General features: G+C 42.3%; 2 protein-coding genes across 9 annotated transcripts in view; one reads left to right on the top strand and one right to left on the bottom strand.

Annotated features, from left to right (window-relative positions):
• The window catches only part of P2RX7 (purinergic receptor P2X 7), a 52,323-nt gene extending 35,559 nt beyond the window's left edge, over positions 1-16,764 (top strand). For 5 of the 7 annotated variants that reach the window (XM_045458753.1, XM_045458756.1, XM_045458758.1 and 2 more), the window contains 5 exons: positions 2,592-2,682; positions 4,230-4,295; positions 4,382-4,531; positions 6,315-6,416; positions 9,829-12,834. In XM_045458753.1, coding sequence (XP_045314709.1) covers positions 2,592-2,682; positions 4,230-4,295; positions 4,382-4,531; positions 6,315-6,416; positions 9,829-10,320 — 901 coding nt within the window. In that variant the 3' untranslated portion in view covers positions 10,321-12,834. Of the gene's footprint in view, positions 1-2,591; positions 2,683-4,229; positions 4,296-4,381; positions 4,532-6,314; positions 6,417-9,828; positions 12,835-15,640 lie in introns of those variants that run through there. The other 2 variants (XM_045458759.1, XM_045458754.1) reach the window with 2 other exon arrangements.
• IFT81 (intraflagellar transport 81) overlaps positions 1-22,777 on the bottom strand; it is a 228,095-nt gene that overhangs the window by 192,140 nt on the left and 13,178 nt on the right. The window lies entirely within an intron of this gene.

Below are 22,777 nucleotides of genomic sequence, written 5' to 3'. Positions count from 1 at the left end.
ACTGTCTTTGCAGGCTCTCAGGCTGTTTTTTGTTTTTTGGGTTTTTTTGTTTTTTTGGGTTTTTGTTTTTGTTTTTTTCAGCAGTCTGCAGAAGCATGTAGGGCAAAGTCCCCAACAGATGTTGGCAAATGCCCTTTGAATTGCTGAGCTAAGCCTGAGAACATCAGCTCCTGGAGAGATCTGAGCTTTCTGAAGAACTGAGGTGGTTATGAAGTTAATATTCTTTTAGAACAAAATGATAGACATGTTGTCTGGAATGAGCACCAAAAGAAATCTTTGGCTAAGAATAGTCAAGTCCTGATGGAAAACTGGACAGGCTACTTTCAAATAGCCACACAAAAGAGAAGGGAATTACAGGTTAAGTGAGGTATATGAAAAAATATATATAACTTCCAAAAACATAGAAGTTGAAGAAGTTGATCATATTACAGAATTTTGTCCTTTATCAAAAGATCCATGGCAAATGGTCCTTATTCAGTGAACATGTGATTCAGTTTATTTACAGCAAGTATAAAGTAGGGCAGACCCACACCATATGCCCAATGCTCCTTTCTGGTTCAGAATGGGTACATCCATGTGTTAGTTTCCTGTGCCTGCTGTGACAAATGACCACAAACTTGGTGGCTTAAAACAACAGGAGGGTATTCTCTCAGCTCTGGAGGCCAGAAATCTAAAATCAAGGAGTCAGCAGGGACACACTCTCTGAAGTCTCTAGGGAAGGATCCTTCCTTGCCTCTTCCAGCTCCCGGTGACTCTGGGTGTTCCTTGATTTAAGGCCACATCATTCCAGTGATGATCCTCCTTCTTTACATGGGCTTCTCCTCTGTGTTTCTGTTTCAACTCTCCTCTCCTTTCTCTTATAAAGACACTGGTCATTGGACCCACCCTAAATCCAGGATGATCTCATCTTGAGATCCTTAATCACATCTGCAAAGGCCTTATTTCCAAATAAGGTCACATTCACAGGTACAGGGATTAGGCACTTGGACCTACCTTTTTGGGAGGCCATTATTCAAACCATTACAGTGTGCAAAAAACATCCCACTCAGAGCATGGACCACTGACCACACGTACCAGACCCACCTGGTACCTTTCTAAGAACATCTCAGACCTTCTAAAACCATCCCCTGGAGGGTGAGGCCCAGGAATCTACCTTTGAACACATTTCCCATGTGATTCTTATCCTGAGTTCAAGAAGCACTGTACCAAGACCCTTTTGCTTTGTGTATTAAAAAAATAAATCACTCAGTAGAGCAGCAAAAGAAACAACAGTCATGGAATGAGAACAATAAGAAGCAAAGAAATCAAAACCCCTCTGCCCAAAAATAGGTGCTGAAGCACCTGGGAATACCTAACCAATCTCAACATCACATTTTGAGAGTTAAAAGAAATTAGAGTTTCAAACGCTCCATAGTATATTCTGGCAGAGCATCTGTATTCTGGGTGTATTCTCTCTGCACCTGTAAATAGATGGTCAACTAATAACTCAGAAAGAAAATACCTTACCTAAAAACCACCACCAAAAGGTGGTAAGAGGGAGGGACAGATTTAAAAAGTTTTGTGAGGCATGTGGTTTAAGCCTTCCTAATTATCCATGAAAACAAAACATTCCACTTTTCCTGACTGCAACACTGGGGAGAGCTGTGTATTTGGGCCGATTGTGATTTGTGCCCAGGTCTTAATTTATAAAGGTGGCTGAGTAATGACACAGAGAGGTCACTGTCACTGGAAGAACTTTATTACTTACATTTCCCAAGAGGAGGGGCACACCATGCCACACAAGCCCACAGGGGAAGGACCGGATTTGTTGGGAGGTGGCCCAGAACCTTTACTGTGTTTTCCATGGGACAGGCAAGACAGGGCAGCGGAAACAGCTTAGGATTTGGCTGGTCTGAGTAATGTGGGCAGGCTCTGGGCTACAGGTGCAGTCTCCAACTGTCTGGTACCTGGCCCTGGGTGACCTAGCACTGGGGAAATATTGGCCGGGGCTTGAGGGGGTGGTTGGGGATATGGATTCAGTATGGGGTATGGGCTCCTAACATGATTTTCACTCACTCGACAAAAGCTGGATCACAGGGAAGATATAAACAATTTGGGCTGTTAGTTTGGCCCTGTGATAACAGATGCAAATAGACAAATACAGAACCTAAGAAAATACAATTAGAACAGATTGCTGAAGGGCACGTATCCCCAATCCAGCAATTAGTATCTAAGATCCCTCCACCCCACTTTGTTCTAGAAGCCAAACCCTCTTAAGAAATAATCAGATTTGCTTGAAGCTATTTTTAAAGATTTCTCTGCTCATTGTGAACCCTGTATTGGTTAAAAATTGTTGATTTTAATCTTAAATAAAAAGCAGATTTTCCATAGCTCTGTGATTGTGGAAGAAGAAGAGGTGTTGTACGGAAATGATCTTCAATTTCAAAAGAGTAATTTGTGGGTTTGGATTATGTTTTTCACTCTGTCCACTGCAGCAGAGCTAGAGGATGAACAAGAAAAACTAGCCTAGCTCCTGTTTGGGGTTTTCCTTTCATGAAATACCAGCACGTTCAGATAGAGCTTTATAAACATGGTTCCTTCTCCTCCTACAGATATGCCAAGTACTATAAGGAAAACAACGTTGAAAAACGGACTCTGATCAAAGTCTTTGGGATCCGATTTGACATCCTGGTTTTTGGCACCGTAAGTCTCTATTCCCAGCCACTGGCACCTCCATTCCTGTGACTGCATCCTAATTATTGTTGTAGTGCCTGAAGGGGTGAATGTTGCCACCATAGTCATGAGCTGGCACTGTGCATCAGCATGTGGGATAAGAGGGGGAAGAAGTGTCCTTGGGGTCCTGTCCACAATGAAGTCATCTGATGAGTACAAGAAAGGGACTGGAAAAAAATTTTTAATATTCAATTTAAAAAACGCTCTGATGCTTAGGGGCGCCTGGGTGTCTCAGTCGGTTAAGCGTCCGACTTCGGCTCAGGTCATGATCTCACAGTTTGTGAGTTCAAGCCCCATGTCGGGTTTTGTGCTGATGGCTCAGAGCCTGGAGTCTGCTTCAGATTCTGTGTCTCCCTCTCTCTCTCTGCTCCTTCCCCACTTGTGCTCTGTCTCTCTCACTCACTCTCTCTCTCTCAAAAATAAATAAACATTAAAAAAAAGTACTCTGATGCTTAGAAAAAGAGAAAGAGAAAGAAATCCCTTTGCAACTTTGAGCCAACTCAAACTGGCTTAGGGGAAAATTTTTTTTTAATTTCACATAGTTAAAAAACTCAGGGGCAGTTTTCAGGATTCAGGCATGGCTGGATCCAGATGTTCAAATAACATCATTAGGAATCTGCCTCCCTCCATTTCTTACATATGTTCTCCTCTGTTTTGGCATCGTCCTCAGCTGTCCATTTCTACACAGTGGTTTCAGGCAGCTCCTTATATCTTGCCAGGTTAGCAATCTCAATACAAAGAGAACGCGTCTTTGCTAAAAGTTTCATCAAAGGCCTCAGGCAGATGCCATTGGCTCTGACCGGCCCAATATGAGCCCCATGCCCACTGCTGAAATAATCACTATGTTTAGATCATACCATACTCTCAATGACTGATCTTGGACTTGCCTTGAACCAGCTCCTTGCCTGCAAACTACATGGACCAAGTATGGACAGAGACGGTTCTCCAAAGGGAAACTGGGATGCTATCTCCAGAATAAGGAGGGAGGGGATGCTGGGCATGCAAAATCCATAGATGCTCACAATGCCTTCTCCAACAGTATATTATTTATGTCATATAGTGCTAAGCAGCACAAGAGTCAATGAGATAGAAACTGAGAGGACAGAAAGACCACCGAGAATAAAAACCACAAGGGCCCCTAAGGGAAGACCATGCAGACATTCTTCCCCTCTGCTTCCAAAGTAATCGTAAACCACTTTTAGGGCAAACTTGTCTGAAACTCTCACCTTGTATGGAAAAACAACAAACCTTTAATGGTTCTCCTCTTGGTGTGTGGACTCCAGTGCTTCTTTGTTTAAAACACTCATGTTTTTGAGCACATCCCAGAAGGCAGAAGCAGAACGAATGGGTATCCTATTTTCAGTCTCTGTGGCCTCTGTTACCATGAACAACTTGGACTCATCTATGGAAGTCACGGTCACAGACTCCCTCCTCTGCTGGAGCTAACAATTACATGTTAGAGCAAAAGAGCACTGCTCTGAATGTCAATGAAGTAACCTTTTCCATTCTGTTTTCAGGGAGGGAAATTTGACATTATCCAGCTGGTCGTGTACATTGGCTCAACCCTCTCCTACTTTGGTTTGGTAAGGGATTCTCTCCCGTGCTTTAGGAAAGTGATTTGGCAAAAAGAAATCTCGCTAACATGGCCCTGGTCTGGGTTTTTTCCCAGGCCACTCTGTTCATTGACTTTCTAATCAACACTTACTCAAGTAAATGCTGCCGATCCCACATTTATCCATGTTTCAAGTGCTGCGAATGGTGTGCAGTCAATGAATACTACTACCGGAAGAAGTGTGAGACCATCGTGGAGCCCAAGGCGGTAAGGCGCGTCGTGTCAGGAGGTGCCAAAACACCCAGAAAGTCCATCAGATCACTGAGAACCGTGCAAAAATAAGGCCAAAATCACAAGTGTAATCCCATGGTGGACAAGTGTCTGGACTCTACCCTGATCCACCACTCTCAGATGAATCCTTTTTGGTCTTAGGGAAGAAAAGAAATAAAAATAAAGAGGCAAGATAGAGGGAGAACAAATTTTTATGTTCTAGGACTTGTCAATTTCATCAGAGTTATTAATTTAGTTCAGCAAAAAAAATAATAGTAACATGACTTTGGAGAACAATTTGGCAGTATCTAGTAACATTTAAGTGGGACATACTTTACAGCCTGGCATTTCCACTTCTCCATACCTGCCCTTGAGAAGCACTCACGTGAGTGCCCAAGCGGTACCGTGTACACTTGATCCATTGCAGCACTGTCTGTAACAGTGAAGAAAGAGCATCTACCCAAGTGTCCAACAGGCAGATGGTGAAAGAAACTATGACTGGTCCATAGCAAGGAGTGCCAGGCACCAGTTTAAAAGAATGAGGTGGATAATAATAAGAGCAAACATTTTACAGCACTTCAAAGTGCTTCATATCTATTAATTCACTGAATCTTCACAACAACCCTATAAATAGATGCTACTATCATCTCTTTCTAAAGATGAGGAAGTTGAGGTGCAGGAGGGTTAAATAATTTGCCCAAAGCCATACAGCTACTCAGTGGCAGAGCTGAAATTCCAGCTTTAGGCAGGCTGGTTTCAGAATCCAGAATGCATCTTCAGGACCACTGTGTCATAAGTACTGGCATGAACAAACATCCAAAATGCGTTGTTGAAAGCAAAACAGCAAACTACAGGACAATATATATGGCATGATATATAGGCTAAAACACAACTACAGACATATACTTACTTTATGTGTTTTCTACATGTATATTATATGTGTACACATATACACACAAATACACACATATATTCTATATATATGTATTCTCTATATTTTCCACATTTATTATACACACACACACTTGTGTATAGGGAGGGTAACATGTACACTAAAAGTTACTGGACACACACAAAAGTGACAACAGTGATTCCTTCTGCAGAGGAGCCTAGAATGGGGGACTTGTCAAAGGGAATTTTAGCTCATCTGCATTGTTTCAACTTATTTAATTTGGGTTTTAGTAAGCAAGTCCCCTACACTTGGTTCCATGATTTCCCCCCATCAAGGAGAGATCTCCAGTACCTAAAACAACAAAGAAGGTTTCTTTGTCTTTCCCTCATCCAAGAGTATTATTGTTCTCTCCCAGCAGCTGAATGCACAATTCACTGGCCACTGTACATGTATTATACAATTTGAAATAAAAGTTCATTTTGAAACTGAAAACAATTACCATTTCACGGCCCAAGATGGGATGAAACTCGACAAAAATAATAAACAGCTTAAGTTGCAATAGTACAGTTTTCTGGAGATAGTCCATCTAGAGTAACTGAAATTGAGGGAACACAACAAAGGACTTTTACACTGCACGTGGGAGACTTAAAAATAGCAGGTGGTAAACCGAGGAGACTCCAAGCCGGCATATTACGTGCATAGGAATCCACAGCTAATTTACCTTTAGACTCAGACATCATTCTTGGCTAGCAAGAGTTTTGGGTCAGCTTCTCTACAGTATGTTGTTGGGTAAATAGGAATAACATTTGCCTTTAGATATGTTTCAGGTGTGTGATTGTTGATAATTCTGTACAAAAATGGGTAAAAATTTTAACCCTTTTTTCCTAGACGTTAAAATATGTGTCCTTTGTGGATGAATCCCACATTAGACTGGTGGACCAGAGGCTACTTGGGAGAAGTCTGCAAGGTGTCAAAGGTGAAAAAGTCCCAGTAAGTTAAAACATTTAGTCTTTTTTTTAAAGAAAATTTATTATTAAATATAAATATATCTATCAATTTGGGTGAGTCACAATTGATGAATTCTAACACAGTTAAGTACATGTAACTAGCACTCAGAATATTATTAGCAGAAACACTTTTCATGCGTCCACCCAATCACACTACCTTCTCTTAAAAGTCGTCACTATCCTGCACCCAAAGATTAGTTTTATCTCTTCCATAATTTTATAAAATGTGAATCCTATGTGTATTTAGTATATACTCTGTGGAGTGTCTGGCTTCTTTCATTCAACATTATTTTTGTGAGTCATCCATAACACTGAATATAGCAATAGTTCATTCTCATTGTGTATCATTTCCATTTTATAAACATCCAATTTATTTATCCCTTCTATTGTTGATGGACATTTGGGTAGTTTCCAGTTTGGAGCTCATGCCAAAAATTCTGCCATGGTAAACATATAGTACCTACAAGTGGACCTGCTGGCTCAGAAGACAGGCATATGATACTACCAAACCATTCTCTAAAGGGGGTGGTTTGTTTTTTGTTTGTTTTTGAGAAGGGAAGGGGCAGAGAGATTGGGAGAGAGAGAGAATCCCAAACAGGCTCCAAGCTGTCAGCACAGAGCCCCATGCAGGGCTCGATCTCATGAACCATGAAATCATGACCTGAGCTAAAATCAAGAGTCGGTCACCTAACCATCTCAGCCACCCAGCCACTCCTAAAGGAAGTGCTTTAATTCCCACTCTTCTCAGCAGCTCTGATTGCCAGATAGCTTCACTAACTGTATTATTTCTATAGCTGCCATAATAAGTCACCACAAATTAAGTAGCTTAAAACAACAGAAATTCATTTTCTCACAATTCTGGAGGCTGTAAGTCTGAAATCAAAACATTGGTAGGGCTCCGCCTGAAGGCTCTAGAGGAGGATCCTTCTTTGCCTCTTCCAGCTCCTGGTGTTTATTACACCTGCTAGGACCTCTGGTACAATACTGATTAGAAGCTGTAATAGCAAGCCCCTTTGTCTCCTTCCCTACCTCAGGAAGAAAACTTTCTATATTTTACTATAGTATTTGCTGTAGGTTTTTTTTTTTTTTTAAGTTTATTTATTTATTTTTGAGATAGAGAGCGAGAACGCAAGCAAGTGGGGGAGGGGCAGAGAAAGAGGGAGAGAATGAGAATCCCAAGCAGGCTCCACACTGCTAGCACAGAGCCCGATATGGAGCTCAAACTCATGAACCTTGAAATCAAGACACGAGCTGAAATCAAGAGACAGACACTTAACTGACCTAGCCACCTGGGCACCCCTGCTGTAGGGTTTTAATGAATGCTTTATTAGATTAAGAAAAGTCCCCTCTGGGGGCACTGGGTGGCTCAATTAGGTGAGTGTCCGACTTAAGCTCAGGTCATGATCTCACAGTTCATGAGTTCGAGCCCCACATCTGGCTCGCTGCTGTCAGTGCAGAGCCCATTTCAGATCCTCTGTCCCTCTCTCTCTCTGCCCCTCCTCAGTTTGTGCTCTCTCAAAAATAAAATATTAAAGAAAGAAAGGAAGAAAGGAAAGAAGGAAGAAAGGAAGGAAGCCCCTCTGTTCTCAGCTTGCTAAAAATTTTTATCATAAATGGATACTGAATTTTAAAATAATGCTTTTTTCTGCTCTTTAAAAAAATGATCAATGAGTTTTCCTTTTTCTGTTATGTGGTGAATTACACAAATTGATTTCCAAATATTAAGCCAACCTTGTATTCCTGCAATAAAATCAACTTGAATGTAATGTATTATTCTTTGTATTTATTGCTGGATTTGATTCACAAATACTTAAGATTTTATATCTCTTATTGAGAGAGGCTGGCCAAAATTTTTCCATTCTTGAAATGTCCTTGCTGGATTTGGGTGTAATGTGAACTTGGGGCAGGGAGGAATACACACAACATAAAATTTACCATTTTAACCATTGTAAAGTGTACAATTCAGTGACATTTAAAATTCAAAATTCAAAAGTTTATCCACAATGCTGTGCAACCATTGCACTATCTAGTTCCAGAACATTTTCATCAACCCACAAGGAACCCCTGTATTCACTCAGCAGTTACTCCTCATACCCACTTCCCCCTGGTCCCTGGAAATAATTTTTTTTCCTGGCAATCATCCATCTGCTTTCTGTCAGCATGGATGCACCTATTTGGGACATTTCATATAAACAGAATCATACAAAATTTGTATGATTTTTGTGTCTGACTTCTTTCACTTTTCATAACGTTTTCAGGTTCATCCATGTTGTAGCAGGTGTCAGTACATTGCTCCTATTTTTTTTTAGATGAATAATACTCCACTGCATGGATATAACATATTTTTAACAAACTATAGAAATGGTCTCTGAAAGTACAAGTCTTTGGACATAACATATTTTTATCCATTCATCCGTTGGCAGACATTTGGGTTGTTTTTACCCTTTGGCTATTGTAGATAGTGCTGCTGTACGCGCTCATGTATAAGAACTACTTAATTTAAAGGAATGTACTCAGGGGCACCTGGGTGGCTCAGTAGGTTGGGCATCTGATTTCAGCTCAAGTCATGATCTCACTGCTCGTGAGTTCAAGCCCCATGTCCGGCTCTGTGCTGACAGCTCAGAGCCTGGAGCCTGCTTCAGATTCTGTGTCTCCTTCTCTCTCTGCCCCTCCCCAACTCACACTCTATCTCTCTCTCTCTCTCAAAAATAAACAAACATTAAAAATAAAGGTACAGACTCAAACTCTGTGAATGAAGGTCTGTGTTACAAAGAACAGATATGAATTATGGCAACTTTTCTTGGAGGATAACAAATGGATTTGCCAGAAGAAGGAGCCTGGTGGAAAGGGAGAGAGCAGAGCGAAGTCAACAAACATTTACTGCCTATAATGTGCTGGGTACCGTCCTAGGCACTGGGGATACAGCAGTAACAAAGCAGACAGGGCCCCCGCTTTCATGTGGAAGAAGAATCATCAGGCGAACATATCAATTAGGAAGATTATTTCAGATAGTGATAAGGACGATGAAGAACACAGTATCTCATGATGCGCCAAGAAAATGACCTGGGTGGCGGGAACTCCCTAGACTGGGGTGGTCAGGGCAAGAAAGTCTCTCTGAAGAGGTGATACCTGCCTTGAGGCCTGGCTATTCTGAATTTCACTTTCCAAATTTGTAAAAAGGAGATAAGGACACATATCTCATGAGGTTCTTCAAAGGCTAAATAAGTCGAGTTTATAAAACACTAGCATAGTCTTGATACATACATACATTTGATAAATGAGAGCTACTATTCACGGGATATTAGGTGTAATTTTATAAATTAATACCAAAATTAAAGAACCTAGACACCTAGGGGTTGTCATTGCTGATGGGCTTGGAAACTTGACTTTTTCAGAGACCCTCAACGGACTTCACAGACTTGTCCAGGCTGCCCATGTCTCTCTGTGACCCACCCCCTATACCTGGACAGCCGGAGGAGATGCAGCTGTTAAGCGAAGTGACTCCTAGATTCGGCGACAGCCCTGCCTGGTGCCAGTGTGGACACTGCCTCCCGTCCCAACTTCCTGAGAGCCACAGGTGCCTGGAGGAGCTGTGCTGTCGGAAAAAGGCTGGCGCCTGCATCACCACCTCGGAGCCATTCAGGAAGCTCGTCTTGTCCCGGCGCGTCCTGCGGTTCCTTCTGCTCTACCAGGAGCCCTTGCTGGCGCTGGACGACAACGCCAACAGCCAGCTGCGGCACTGTGCCTACAGGTGCTACACCACCTGGCGCTTCGGTTCCCAGGACCTCGCTGACTTTGCCATCCTGCCCAGCTGCTGCCGCTGGAGGATCCGGAGAGAGTTTCCCAAGAGTGAAGGCCAGTACAGTGGCTTCAAGAGTCCTTACTGAAGGCACGGGGCTGAGCAGTCATGTGAACATGACCTTTGTTTGCAACCTGAGCTTGACCTGCAAAGATCTGTGGCCAAATTTTCAGCCAAAGGGAAATGTGTTTTCCTCTCCTGCAGCTCTATGTGTGTCAGAGAGCAGACCGAACAAATAGGCACATAAGCCAGAACCCCTCAGCATGGACCGAGTCAAGAAATTCAGATTGATGTCTCAGTTCTGTCACTGGGAAGTTGTGTGATCCTAGGCCTTTAACCTCTGTTCCTCGTTGCCCTATTACCCAACCTATCTCACAGAGATACTGGGAGGACAAATTGGGAGAGTGTACATGAACTTTCTTGTTCATGCACAAAGAGCTACATGAATGCAGAGCAGCTCCTTATGAGGCCAGAGTGGGATAATGGACAACTACGAACAAACCCTAACAAACCGTTTGGGTGCTGGTTGGAAAATGTGGATGATTAAAAGTGGCCACAAATTCTTCGGCGCTGATGCCTCAGAACCTGAGGGTTATGTCTCCTCCCCTAGCATCTGGGCAGCTCTGATTGCTTTATCCAGTACTACAAGTAACGCTGTGCCAGCTTTGGGGTCTTGGTCTTGAGGCTGACAGGAAGCTTCCACTTCCTGTCCCTTGACACATCTGCTGTGAAGGAAGCTGGCCCCGGTATAAACGTCCATCCTGAGACCACCCTATTGTGAGGAAGCGCAAGTGGCCACATGGAGAATAGAGACACCTGACCAGTCCCCAGCTTTCAGGCCTTCCAAACCCACTCACTAGACATGGGAGAGAAGCCTTCAGGTCATTCCACACCCTGCTCACATATTACTGCAATTGCATGAGACGCTTCCCAGGGAACCCACAGAACAAAATTGTTGCTGTTCTTTTTGTCTTAACATTTATTTATTTTGAGAGAGAGAGTGAGCATGTGCAGGCAGAGGACAGGCAGAGAGAGAAGGAGAGAGAATCCTAAGCCGGCTCTGCACTGTCAGCACAGAGCCTGACGGGGGCTCAGTCCAACGAGTCATGCATGAGATCACGACCTGAGCTGGAATCAAGTCAGCCGCTTCACCGACTGAGCCACCCAGGCACCCACGGAACTGTTGTCTTAAGCCACTAAATTTGGGTTGTTTGTTACACAGCAACAGATGACTGGGACAAAGAGCAAACCTGACTCACTGGAACAGAGGCTCAGCCTATACCTGGACCACCACAGAAGTCCCTTAGGGGCTTAGGTGTCTGTTCAGCAATTCTATCGGGGCTGCAGACCAAATCAGGTAACCCACCAGACCAGCTCTAGAATCCATCCGATCTCACTGCTGAGCTACCCAATACATTCTAATCCACATCCTACTTCTATGACTGGAAGTAGCTACTGCTGTTAAAAACTAGAGAAGGCCACGTTTATGCCTTTAACGTTCTGTACTTTGCAGACAATTAGAATGGATGAGGTTTGGATGCTCCTTAAAAAGTAACTCACACCCAAACCTTTACCATTTCTATACGTCAACTGCTAAGAATATGAAAATGGAGAGTCAGGAGGTTTTAGGATCCTCCTTCAGGATTTCCTTTTCACGGTTTTGGCACTGGAATTGATTATTTCTAAACAACTATTTTAAAGAATAAATAGAGACCACTATTCAACACTGTGAGTGATGAAGGATCTGTGATTTTTTAGCACATATTCCAAGATTTGCCATTTAGATACTTTTTGAAAACCAGATGCTTTCTACTGTATTAATGTAAATCAAATATGAACAAGACACTTTTTTTTTTTTGACCCAGGATTTTATCTGGCTTTAAACTCAGGAATAAGCTAGGCCAGACTGAACTTTCATTTTTGCTACTGTTCAGAGGTAGTAGATAGGACTTCTTATATATATGAGATCTTTTTGAAAAGTGAATGATACATTACTTCTTCAGAATTTAAACTTTTAAGAGCTACAGATCTCCATTCTGACAACCTCTGAGCCTTTATACTTTTTGTTTTGTTTTGTTTTTGTTTTTGTTTCTGGTGCCTTCTCCCTGGTTTCTATCACCTCTGGAGGTCCCAAATGGAGTCAGAATGTGGAATGCCAGGTAGTCACTGGATCCACCTACTATTCTCCTCTGCCTTCCTCACAGATGCTTTAGGTGAGAGAGTGATGTGTTATGCCAACCGTGTGTGAAATGTCTGACACTTCCTGCAATAATATGCACCATATTTGTAACTTGTTTTTAGCCTACTGCATGAAGTAATGTCATCAGCAAAGGCATCCCAAGAAGAATCACACTTTGTAGGGACTGTTTCCTTGGACTTACGTCCATTATTCTGTATGGTAATTGCCGGGTAGTCACTGTTTCCTGTCTGTGTTCATGCTTTTTTGTAAACGTTGACAGATTTCATGTAGCATTGGTAATGAACTTGCATTCCTCTCTTCAGAGGGCACAAGTCTTTGAACACTTCCTAATTCTAGCTTGGCAATGTACTTGTCTTAACTAGACTGTTTTGATAATAAAAAGTAATGTATAATTTATGATAACTGAAGTGCTCCTTTTACTTCCTTTTCTCAGAAGATCCCCAAATCACAGTCACTCATTGACACTTTCATTCAACATATATTCACTGAAGCACTATGACATAGTAAGATATATATTCGGTCTCTATTCCCAGTTCCTGACACCAAGATACATATTTGGTCTCTGTTCCCAGAGCTCCTAAATCCCTTGGAATTTTCTGGGGTTAAGAGTGTCTTATATTCTAATGAGGCAACGCTTGGTGGGCTCCTAACTTCAGGACGGGGGCTGGTAACCAGAGAGACCAAGCCATGATCGGAAGCTTAGAACTTTGAGCCCCACTCTGCATCCTCCAGGATGGAGAGGGGTTGGAAATTTAGTTAATAATTGATTGTGCCTACGTAACGAAGCCCCCGTAAAATTGTCTAAATTGTGAGATTTGGAGAGCTTCTGGATTGATGAATACGTCTACATGCTGGAAGGGTGGTGTTCCCCAACCCCACAGGGACAGAAGCATCTGTGCTCAGGCCCCTTAAGGACCTTGCTCTATGTACTTCTTCATTTGGTTGTTCATCTGTATCTTTTATTATATCCTTTATAATAAAGCAGTAAATGTAAGCAAGGGTTTCCCTAAGTTCTATGAACCATTACAGCTTGACATGTGGTGAAATCAGGAGGGCGTAGTGGCTTAAATGCAAATTCCCCTCCCCAACCTGTTCCCATAGAAGAAGTCACCTAGACAAATGACCTTCTTTGGCATATGGAGCAGATGCACTTTCTGCTGACCCCTGAATAGAGAGTTTGAGTTCTCTGCCACCCACGGAATTATCCAAAAGACAATCACATCCTCCTGTGGGAGCCACAGGGCACCTCACTCTCATGATACTGCAAAACCTGACTGCCTCCCACTGCCTCTGGTTGTTCACTCTGTTCCCAAATGCAACCTTCTGACCTCTGATTATGTGATTAATAAACTGCTGCCAATTTCACCTGTGTAATGATGGGTGTCATGCATTTGGCCATCTCCATAATCTTAGGATGGGAATCCTTCCCTCACCAATGGAGTGAAAAGGAGATGATTAAAACACCCCTAATTCCTGGCCAACTGGCCGCCCTCAAAAATTAAAAGGCTTGGCATGGTTTCTGCGCAGTCACTGTCTGTATAAAGCCCTGCCTTGTAGAGCCTGCAAGAAACTGGGACCACCACCCCCCTTTTATTCAAATGAGCCAAATGTGTGCACTGGGTGTGGTTTTTCACTTCCTACTGCTTATATATTTCTCAACCCATATTCTAATCCCATGCAGTCATCATTCTGGGAATCCCGAGTGTCCCATGACTCATTTCTGCCCTCTTTGGAAGAGATCACTATCTTTTTTTGCTTTTACTGTGATCTTTCAGTTTCCTCTTTTCCAGTCCCAGAAGGATTACAAATTATGTTTCCAGACATGATTCACAGAGAGGATTTTGCATTTCTAACATCCTTAGTTCCTCTTAATTGTCAAGGTCACATGAGACTGAATCTTCTGGAATCAGCAGAGGAGGTAGCTAACACTGACTGGCCATTTTAACCAAATAATTGCCTTTTTTTTTAAGTTCATTTTATTAATTTTGAGAGAGAGAAAGAACAAGGGAGGGACAGAGAGAATGGGAGAGGGAGAGAATCCCAAGCAAGCCCTGCACTATCAGTAAAGAGCATGACACGGGGCTCGAACTCACAAACTGTGAGATCATGACCTGAGCCGAAATCAAGAGTCAGATGTTTAACCAACTGAGCCACCCAGGCACCCCTAAATAACTGCCATTCTTGATAAGGTTGAATAAGTCCCTTATGCAAGCTTGTTGAGTATGGTAACTTATGAGCTATATTTTATTTCCCCAAGCAAAAAATAAGCTCCTCAAAGGCAAAGGGTTCATCTTGGTTTGGGGTCCATTGCATGCCTATTCCAGCACATGGTACAGTAGGAAAGAGACTCTGGAAACTGATCACCTGAAGTCAAATCCTGCTCACTCACTAATTAGCTTAGTGGCCTCAGGCAGTTTATCCAATTCTTAGAATGCTCAGTTGTATCTTTGTGTCCAAGGGCTGTTTTAAGTCTTAAATATTATAAGTGTAAATGTATGTAGAGCACTTTGCTCACCACCTGTTGCAGTGTAAGCACTCAATAATGTTGGCTATTATTATTTTTTAAAGTTTCAGGGGCACCTGGGTGGCTCAGTCGGTTAAGCATCCAACTTCTGCTCAGATCATGATCTCGCAGATCATGGGTTCGAGCCCCACATTGGACTCTGTGCTGACAGCTCAGAGCCTGGAGGCTGCTTCAGATTCTGTGTCACCCTCTCTCTCTGCCTCTCCCCCACTTGTGTTCTCTCTCCTTCTCTGTCTCTGTCTCTGTCTCTCTCAAGAATGAACATTAAAACAATTTTTTTTAAATAAAGTTTTAGCCATAGGTCTAAATATGCTAGCTAGTGATTGATGTTATTTTTTTAAGTTTATTTATTTATTTATTTATTTATTTTGAGAGAAAGAGAAAGAGAGAGAGCACGAGCAGGGGAAGGGCAGAGAGGGAGAGAGGATCCCAAACAGCCTCCACGCTGTCAGCATGGAGCCCAACTCAGGGCTCTATCTCACAAACCATGAGCCAGATGCTTAACCAACTGAGCCACCCAGGCGCCCCTGTTATTTGGATGATGCCCTAGTATCACTCCTAAACCCCAGGCCCATATATTTAACCACCTCTAGATATTCTACTTAAAATACTTTAGAGGCAAATCAAATGGATACAAAGGAGAAATCACTATCTATCTCTCTCCTCTCTCCACCTCACCCACAGGTGCTCCTCCAGAAGTTCCAAGCTCAGTAATAGTGTCATCTGCCATCAGCTCAATTTCCCAAACCAGAAATCCAAGGGACAGTCTCCATGTCCCCTGTCCCCTTTCTCTATCCCCATTCCATTCAATCTCATTAATTCCCTCAGCAAACATTTACCAAGCAACCCAGCACTGCACAGGTGCTGTGGATAAACAAGTAAACGAGACAGGCTCCCCTGGAGGCTAGGTGCAGCGGGGGAAGCAGGTAAGCGATATGTAAAGAAATGAGATGGGAATAGCTTGGGATAAAGGATATGAGAAAAACAAGCAGCGTGCTGTGAAGAAACAACAGAATTACTTCTGACAGGGGTCAGGGATGGCCTCTCCAAGGAAGTGGCATTTAAGCTGGATCTGAATGTCAGGAAGTTGACAAGTTGGAGGAACACAGGGACAGCAAGTGCAAACAATGAAGTGGAAAAAAAGTGTGTTCCAAGAGCTGTCCGATGGCGAGTATGACAGGGACATTTACTATACAGTCCTCGTCTTCTGGGTCTATTTGGGGAGGGACTTGTTTTCTTACTGCTTCATAAATGGTGTGGGTCCGTCGCAGTGAACCAGAAGGTTAAAGAAAGGCAAAATTCACACAGGCAAGAGTAACCATGGGGGGCTTTGTGGAGCTCGTGAGACATGAGCTGGCCCTCCCTAGATGAAGAGAGCGGGAACATGGGACACACTGTCTGGTGGGATGAGAAGAGGCACTGCTGACAGGAACAGCAGCATGAAGCAGGCCCAGAAAGAAATGAGAATGTATGTGCTCAGATTACTGGTAGACCTGGCTGGCTCCCCAGAAAGGAGATGAAGATTAAAAAGAGACTGATTTGAGGAACTTCCTTAAACAAAACAAACAGAAAAAAAAAAGCGTAGATGTTTGGACCAATTGCAAAGTCAAGATGGGGCAACTCTTGGGTTGCCCAGGGACATGAGGAGAGCAGTGACTCAAGAACATCCTTTGGGCAGTCATGAGGATGTTGGCTGGAGGGGAAACCTAGAAAGTTGGCTGGGATCATATAGGAGTGACTAAGGAAGCAACCTGACAGGAACCCATGGGGGAGGGGAAGGAAAAGAAAAAAAAGAGAGAGAGAGAGAGAGAGAGAGAGAGAGGTTAAAATGGGAGAGAGCCAAAGCATAAGAGACTCTTAAAAAATGAGAACAAACTGAGGGCTGATGGGGGGTGGGAGGGAAGGGAGGGTGGGTGATGGGTACTGACGAGGGCATCTTTTGGGATGAGCACTGGGTGTTGTATGGAAACCAATGTGACAATAAATTTCATATATTAAAAAAAAAAAAAGGAAGCAACCTGGACTCCTAAGTTGGTGATGGTGACAGGAAGAAAAGAAAGAATCCAAGAAAGAATTGTGTTAAATTCCTTCAGGTCCAACAATGGGGGATTGGTCAAATACGTTAAGGCACACTCATGTAACAGAGTTGCACACAGCAACTTAAAATGATGCCAGAGATGGGTATCAAATGACACTGAGAGACAGTCAAGGCAGGACACAATGTGCATGACATTTTTCCTTAAGGACAAGGTGAGCCTTTAATAAGAGTGCTCTCTCACTCTCTCTCTTTTCCAGCAAAGATAGTATTTGTTAAAAACCTTTAATCTTTCTTGAATGTACATTTAAGAAGAGCCTCCTCATTCCTCATTGGAATATACCGTGGATAATGACAAATCAATTTAGAGATATCAGAAAAGGTCAATGGCATTTCCTGAAATCCAAAAACCCAGATTAAAAACCATCTTTTCAGTTTTCCGTCTATCATGGTTTGTTTAGGTAAGTTAATGAAGAGTTAGCTTATGGCTGGCACTCTACCCTGTCATGGGCTGAAGTTTGCACCCCCACTGGATGCACATGTTGAAATACTAACCCCCATTATCTCAGAATATGACTGGCTTGGGGGATATAGCCTTCAATGAGGTGATTAAGGTAAAATGAGATCATACAGGTGGGCTCTATTCCAATCTGACTGGTGTCCTTATAAGAAGAGATTGGGACACAGGTGCAGAGGGAAAGGACTAGGAGAGAAGCCTAGAAAAAATGAACCATGTTGATACCTAGACAGATGTTGGAGTTTTACCCTCCAGAATTGTGAGGAAACAGATTTCTATTGTTTAAACCACACTGTCTAATCCAGTGAAGAAATGGGCAGAAAACATGAATAGACACTTCTCTAAAGAAGACATTCGGACGGCCAAAGGGCACATGAAAAGATGCTCAATGTCGCTCCTCATCAGGGAAATACAAATCAAAACCACACTCAGATACCACCTCATGCCAGTCAGAGTGGCCAAAATGAACAAATCAGGAGACTATAGATGCTGGAGAGGATGTGGAGAAACAGGAACCCTCTTGCACTGTTGGTGGGAATGCAAACTGGTGCAGCCGCTCTGGAAAACAGCGTGAAGGGTCCTCAAAAAATTAAAAATAGACCTACCCTATGACCCAGCAGTAGCACTGCTAGGAATTTACCCAAGGGATACAGGAGTATTGATGCATAGGGGCACTTGTACCCCAATGTTTATAGCAGCACTCTCAACAATAGCCAAATTATGCAAAGAGCCTAAATGTCCAACAACTGATGAATGGATAAAGAAATTGTGGTTTATATACACAATGGAGTACTACGTGGCAATGAGAAAGAATGAAATATGGCCCTTTGTAGCAACGTAGACAGAACTGGAGAGTGTGATGCTAAGTGAAATAAGCCATACAGAGAAAGACAGATACCATATGTTTTCACTCTTGTGGATCCTGAGAAACTTAACAGGAACCCATGGGGGAGGGGAAGGAAAAAAAAAAGAGAGAGGTTAGAGTGGGAGAGAGCCAAAGCATAAGAGACTCTTAAAAAATGAGAACAAACTGAGGGTTGATGGGGGGTGGGAGGGAGGGGAGGGTGGGTTATGGGTATTGAAGAGGGCATCTTTTGGGATGAGCACTGGGTGTTGTATGGAAACCAATTTGACAATAAATTTCATATTTAAAAAAAAAGAAATAGACTAGCTTTAGGGTATTTTTTCTGATATACAATTTTTTTATTATAATAAATATTTCTTTATTAAAATAAATAAATAAATAAATAAACCACACTGTCTATGGCGCTTTGCTATGGCAGTCCTACCAAATACACCTCCTTTCTTTCTTTTTAATTGTAACAAATATATCCTGAATATAAAACATAATGCTTGGACTTGGCAGTTCGTCAGATACTGAAATATAGAATTTCCATATGATCCAACTATTCCACTTCTAGGTATATACCCAAAAGGACTGAAAGCAGGGACTCAAATACATACCCATACACAAATGTCCATAGCAGCATTACTGACAATAGCCAAAAGATGGTAACAACCCAGTGTCCACCAACAGATGAGTGGATAAACAAAATGGGATGTCTCTATACAATGGAATATCATTTGGCCATAAAATGGGATGGAGTTCTGATACATTCTACAACATGGATGAACCTTAAAAACATTATGCTAAGTGAAATAAATCAGACACAAAAAGCCACACGCTGTATCATTCTATTTACACGAAATACCCAAAACAGGCAAATCCATAGAGACTGAAAGTAGAATAAAGGTTACCAGACGCTAGGGGAGGAGGGAAATAGAAAGCTGGTGTTTAATGGGTTCAGAGCTTCTATTCGGGAGGATGAAAAAGTTCTAGAGATAGATGGTGATGATGGATGGTGATGATGGTTGTACAACATTGTAAATATACTTAATGCCACTGAATTGTACACTTAGAAATAGTTGAAATCAAATGTATGGTATACATATATTTACCACAATTTTTTAAATTGCTAAAAACAAAACCAAAAACTAATGCATAGGCAACTGAGCAATTTTTACATTTTGTGGATATTTCTTTATGGTATTAAAAATATGTACTTTCTTTACAGCATCTAGACTTTCTTTTAGTCTGAGTCTCAAATGGAGGCTGCGGCCAGCTTTCTGTTCAGATTTCCTCATACCTCCCAAAGGCATATAAATGTGTCTTGTAAGCAAATATTCCAGTGGAGACCCCAGCAGGGCCAGCAAGCCAGAAGAACAATATTTGCAAGGATGTGCAAGGAAGAAGGGATAAGCCAGAGGTTGGTGGGTATAAATCTTACCTTTGGCTTTCTTAGGATGCAACTCAAGCACTGACCTTGCCTGAGGCATTGACTTTGCCATCCACCATCAGGAAAAAAAAATGTCTACTTTCCTAATGGGAATAACTCTGCCTTCACTTCAGATAAAGTGCTAGAGGACAAGGTTCACAAAGGCACGTGCTGATCCCTGTGTTGAGTCAGGCTCATATGCAGGTAGGCATCGAATGTGCACTGCGACCATTCACAATTTGAGGACTGCCTGGCACAGCACTTGGATTCAGCTTTGCTTGTTCAGGGTACGTCTACAGTTGTTCCTGTTGCCAGGAGAGCAAAGTAGTTGGCCTCCACGGAGGGTGAGGTGGGAAAACCTGTCTGCAGCCAGGCAGAGCCAGTGAGCCATTACTGAGAGTCTTCATGATGCAGAGGCTTCTGAATGTGCCACAGAGGCCTCATCAAAAAAGGGCTGGGAAGGTCATCCTGGAAATGAAGGTGGCACCCAGGAGAATAAAGGGCAGCTGAAGCTGCTGCCTCATAGAAACACATCCAAATGTCGACCTGAAGCAGAGGGGTAAAATGACAGTGAGCAGAACATTTTAGAAGAGAAAGGAATTCCTGTGGGAAATTCACTTTAAATAAATCCAATCTAAAAGAATCTACATTTACAAAAGAAGTAAATAGTGTGGGTGAAAGTGATTTTTGTTTTACAAAGGGGTTCATAACAAGATAAGATTCCTTTCAATAACATTTCAATGAAATTATATAAAAATGGAGTCCTCCTTTTTAGGAGCTAATCTATCAAAGAGCCTGGGCTGCAAACAACAAGCTGTGAGAACCCTTGAGACCTCATCTTAGTTTTCTTATTTGCAAAAGGAAAAGGCAGGGCTGAATATGATCTCTTAAGCACTTTTAATATGAAAATGATTCCTCCAGGGACGCCTGGGTGGCTCAGTCGGTTAAGCATCCAATTTCAGCTCAGGTAATGATCTCACAGTCTGTGAGTTCGAGCCCCGCGTCAGGCTCTGTGCTGACAGCTCAGAACCTGGAGCCTGCTTCGGATTCTGTGTCTCCCTCTCTTTCTATCCCTCCTCCACTTGCACTCTGTCTCTCTGTCACTCAAAAATAAACATTTAAAAAAAGAGAGAGAGAGAAAAATAAAATCCAAAGTCCATACCATCGTCTCTGAGGCCCTACTTGATCTGGCCCCTGACTACCTCTCAGGGTCTTAGCTCACTTCACTCTCCTCCTTGCCCCCTACACTCCATTCATACTGCCCTCTTTCTGCTCCTGGAACACACCAAGCTTGTTTGTACCTCAGGGCCCTTACACTTGTTCCCTCTGCCTGGGATCCTTTCTTCCCGATTTTCAGAGTTGGCTCCTTCCTGATGTTCAGATCTCAGCTCAAATGTACTTCCTTAGAGAGGGCCTCCCTTGAGCTAGTAGATATATAAGGAATTCAACACCCAGCCAAGGATGCACATTCTTTTAGGGTACACATAGAACATTTACAAAAACAGACATTAATTAGAATATATATTTCCTGGGGCGCCTGGGTGGCGCAGTCGGTTAAGCGTCGACTTCAGCCAGGTCACGATCTCGCGGCCCGTGAGTTCGAGCCCCGCGTCGGGCTCTAGGCTGACGGCTCAGAGCCTGGAGCCTGTTTCCGATTCTGTGTCTCCCTCTCTCTCTGCCCCTCCCCCGTTCATGCTCTGTCTCTCTCTGTCCCAAAAATAAAAAATAAAAAAATAAAAAAAAAAAAAATTAAAAAAAAAAAATTAAAAAAGAATATATATTTCCTTCGATGATCAATATGATACAGACTAGGTTCTCCAACTGCGTATCAATGAAATTAGAAATCGATTTTTAATTTTTTTAATTAATTAATTTACTCATTTTGAGAGAGAGAGAGAGCAGGAGAGGGGCAGAGAGATAGGGAGACAGAGAGAGACAATCTCAAGCAGGGTCTGTGCTAATAGCACAGGGCTTGATCCCACAAACCATAAGATCATGACCTGAGCCAAAATCAAGAGTCGGTTAATCAAGTTTAACCAACTGAGACACCTAGGTGGCCTAGAAATTGATTTTTTAAAGATGGATTTTAAAAATGTTTGGAAACCAAATAACATATTGCTAAATGACTTTTGGAAATATTTAAAACTAGATAATAATAAAAACACCATGTCAAAATTGGTGGGACACAGCAAAAGCACTACTTTAAAGGGAAATTTATAGGTTTAAATACATTTATCAGGAAACAAAGTTTAAAAAGACATGACCTACAGTCAGTTAAGCGTCCAACTCCTGATTTGAGCTCAGGTCATGTCTCACAGTTCGTGAGTTCCACACCCGCCTTGCGCTCTGCTCTGACAGTGCGGAGCCTGCTTGGGATTCTTGCTCTTCCTCTCTCTCTCTGCCCCTCCTCTGCTCGTGCCTTCTCTCTCTCAAAATAAATAAACAAACAACAACAAAAAGACATGAGCTAAGCATTCAACTCAAAACACTGGGAAAAAAGAGCAGCAGAACCAACTGAAAGAAACAAGAAGGAAATAATAATGATTAGGGCAGAAACCACTGAAATACAGAGCAACAGAGACAGCTAATAAAACTAAAAGCTGGCTCTATGAAAAAACTAAAAAGACAGAAGCCTTGCCAGAGATGTGTGTCTAATAAAAAGAAGCAAATAAACTAAAGAAAAAGAATATAATGGCAGTCACAACAGAATTTTTTTTTAAATATTAAGACGATTATAAACAACCTTGGGATAATAAATTTGCATGGCTTTCTCTGACTGCCCCTACTTACTATTTTTATTGTCTGTTGCCTATCTCCTGGCACTGGAATGTAAACTTCTGGAGGCAGAGGTTTTTGTCTGTTTGGTTCCAGATAAACACCACATACTGTATAACTATTTGATGAACGCATGGATGGATGTCCCCAGTAAGCCAACACAATGAGGTTAGGTGAGTTCTTCCCAACACAGATGTTTCGGTTTGTCTTCAGAAGAT

The sequence above is a fragment of the Leopardus geoffroyi genome, chromosome D3 (genome assembly GCF_018350155.1).
Source record: "Leopardus geoffroyi isolate Oge1 chromosome D3, O.geoffroyi_Oge1_pat1.0, whole genome shotgun sequence".
Classification (NCBI taxonomy): Eukaryota; Metazoa; Chordata; class Mammalia; order Carnivora; family Felidae; genus Leopardus; species Leopardus geoffroyi.
This window is presented reverse-complemented; position numbering and strand designations above follow the sequence as displayed.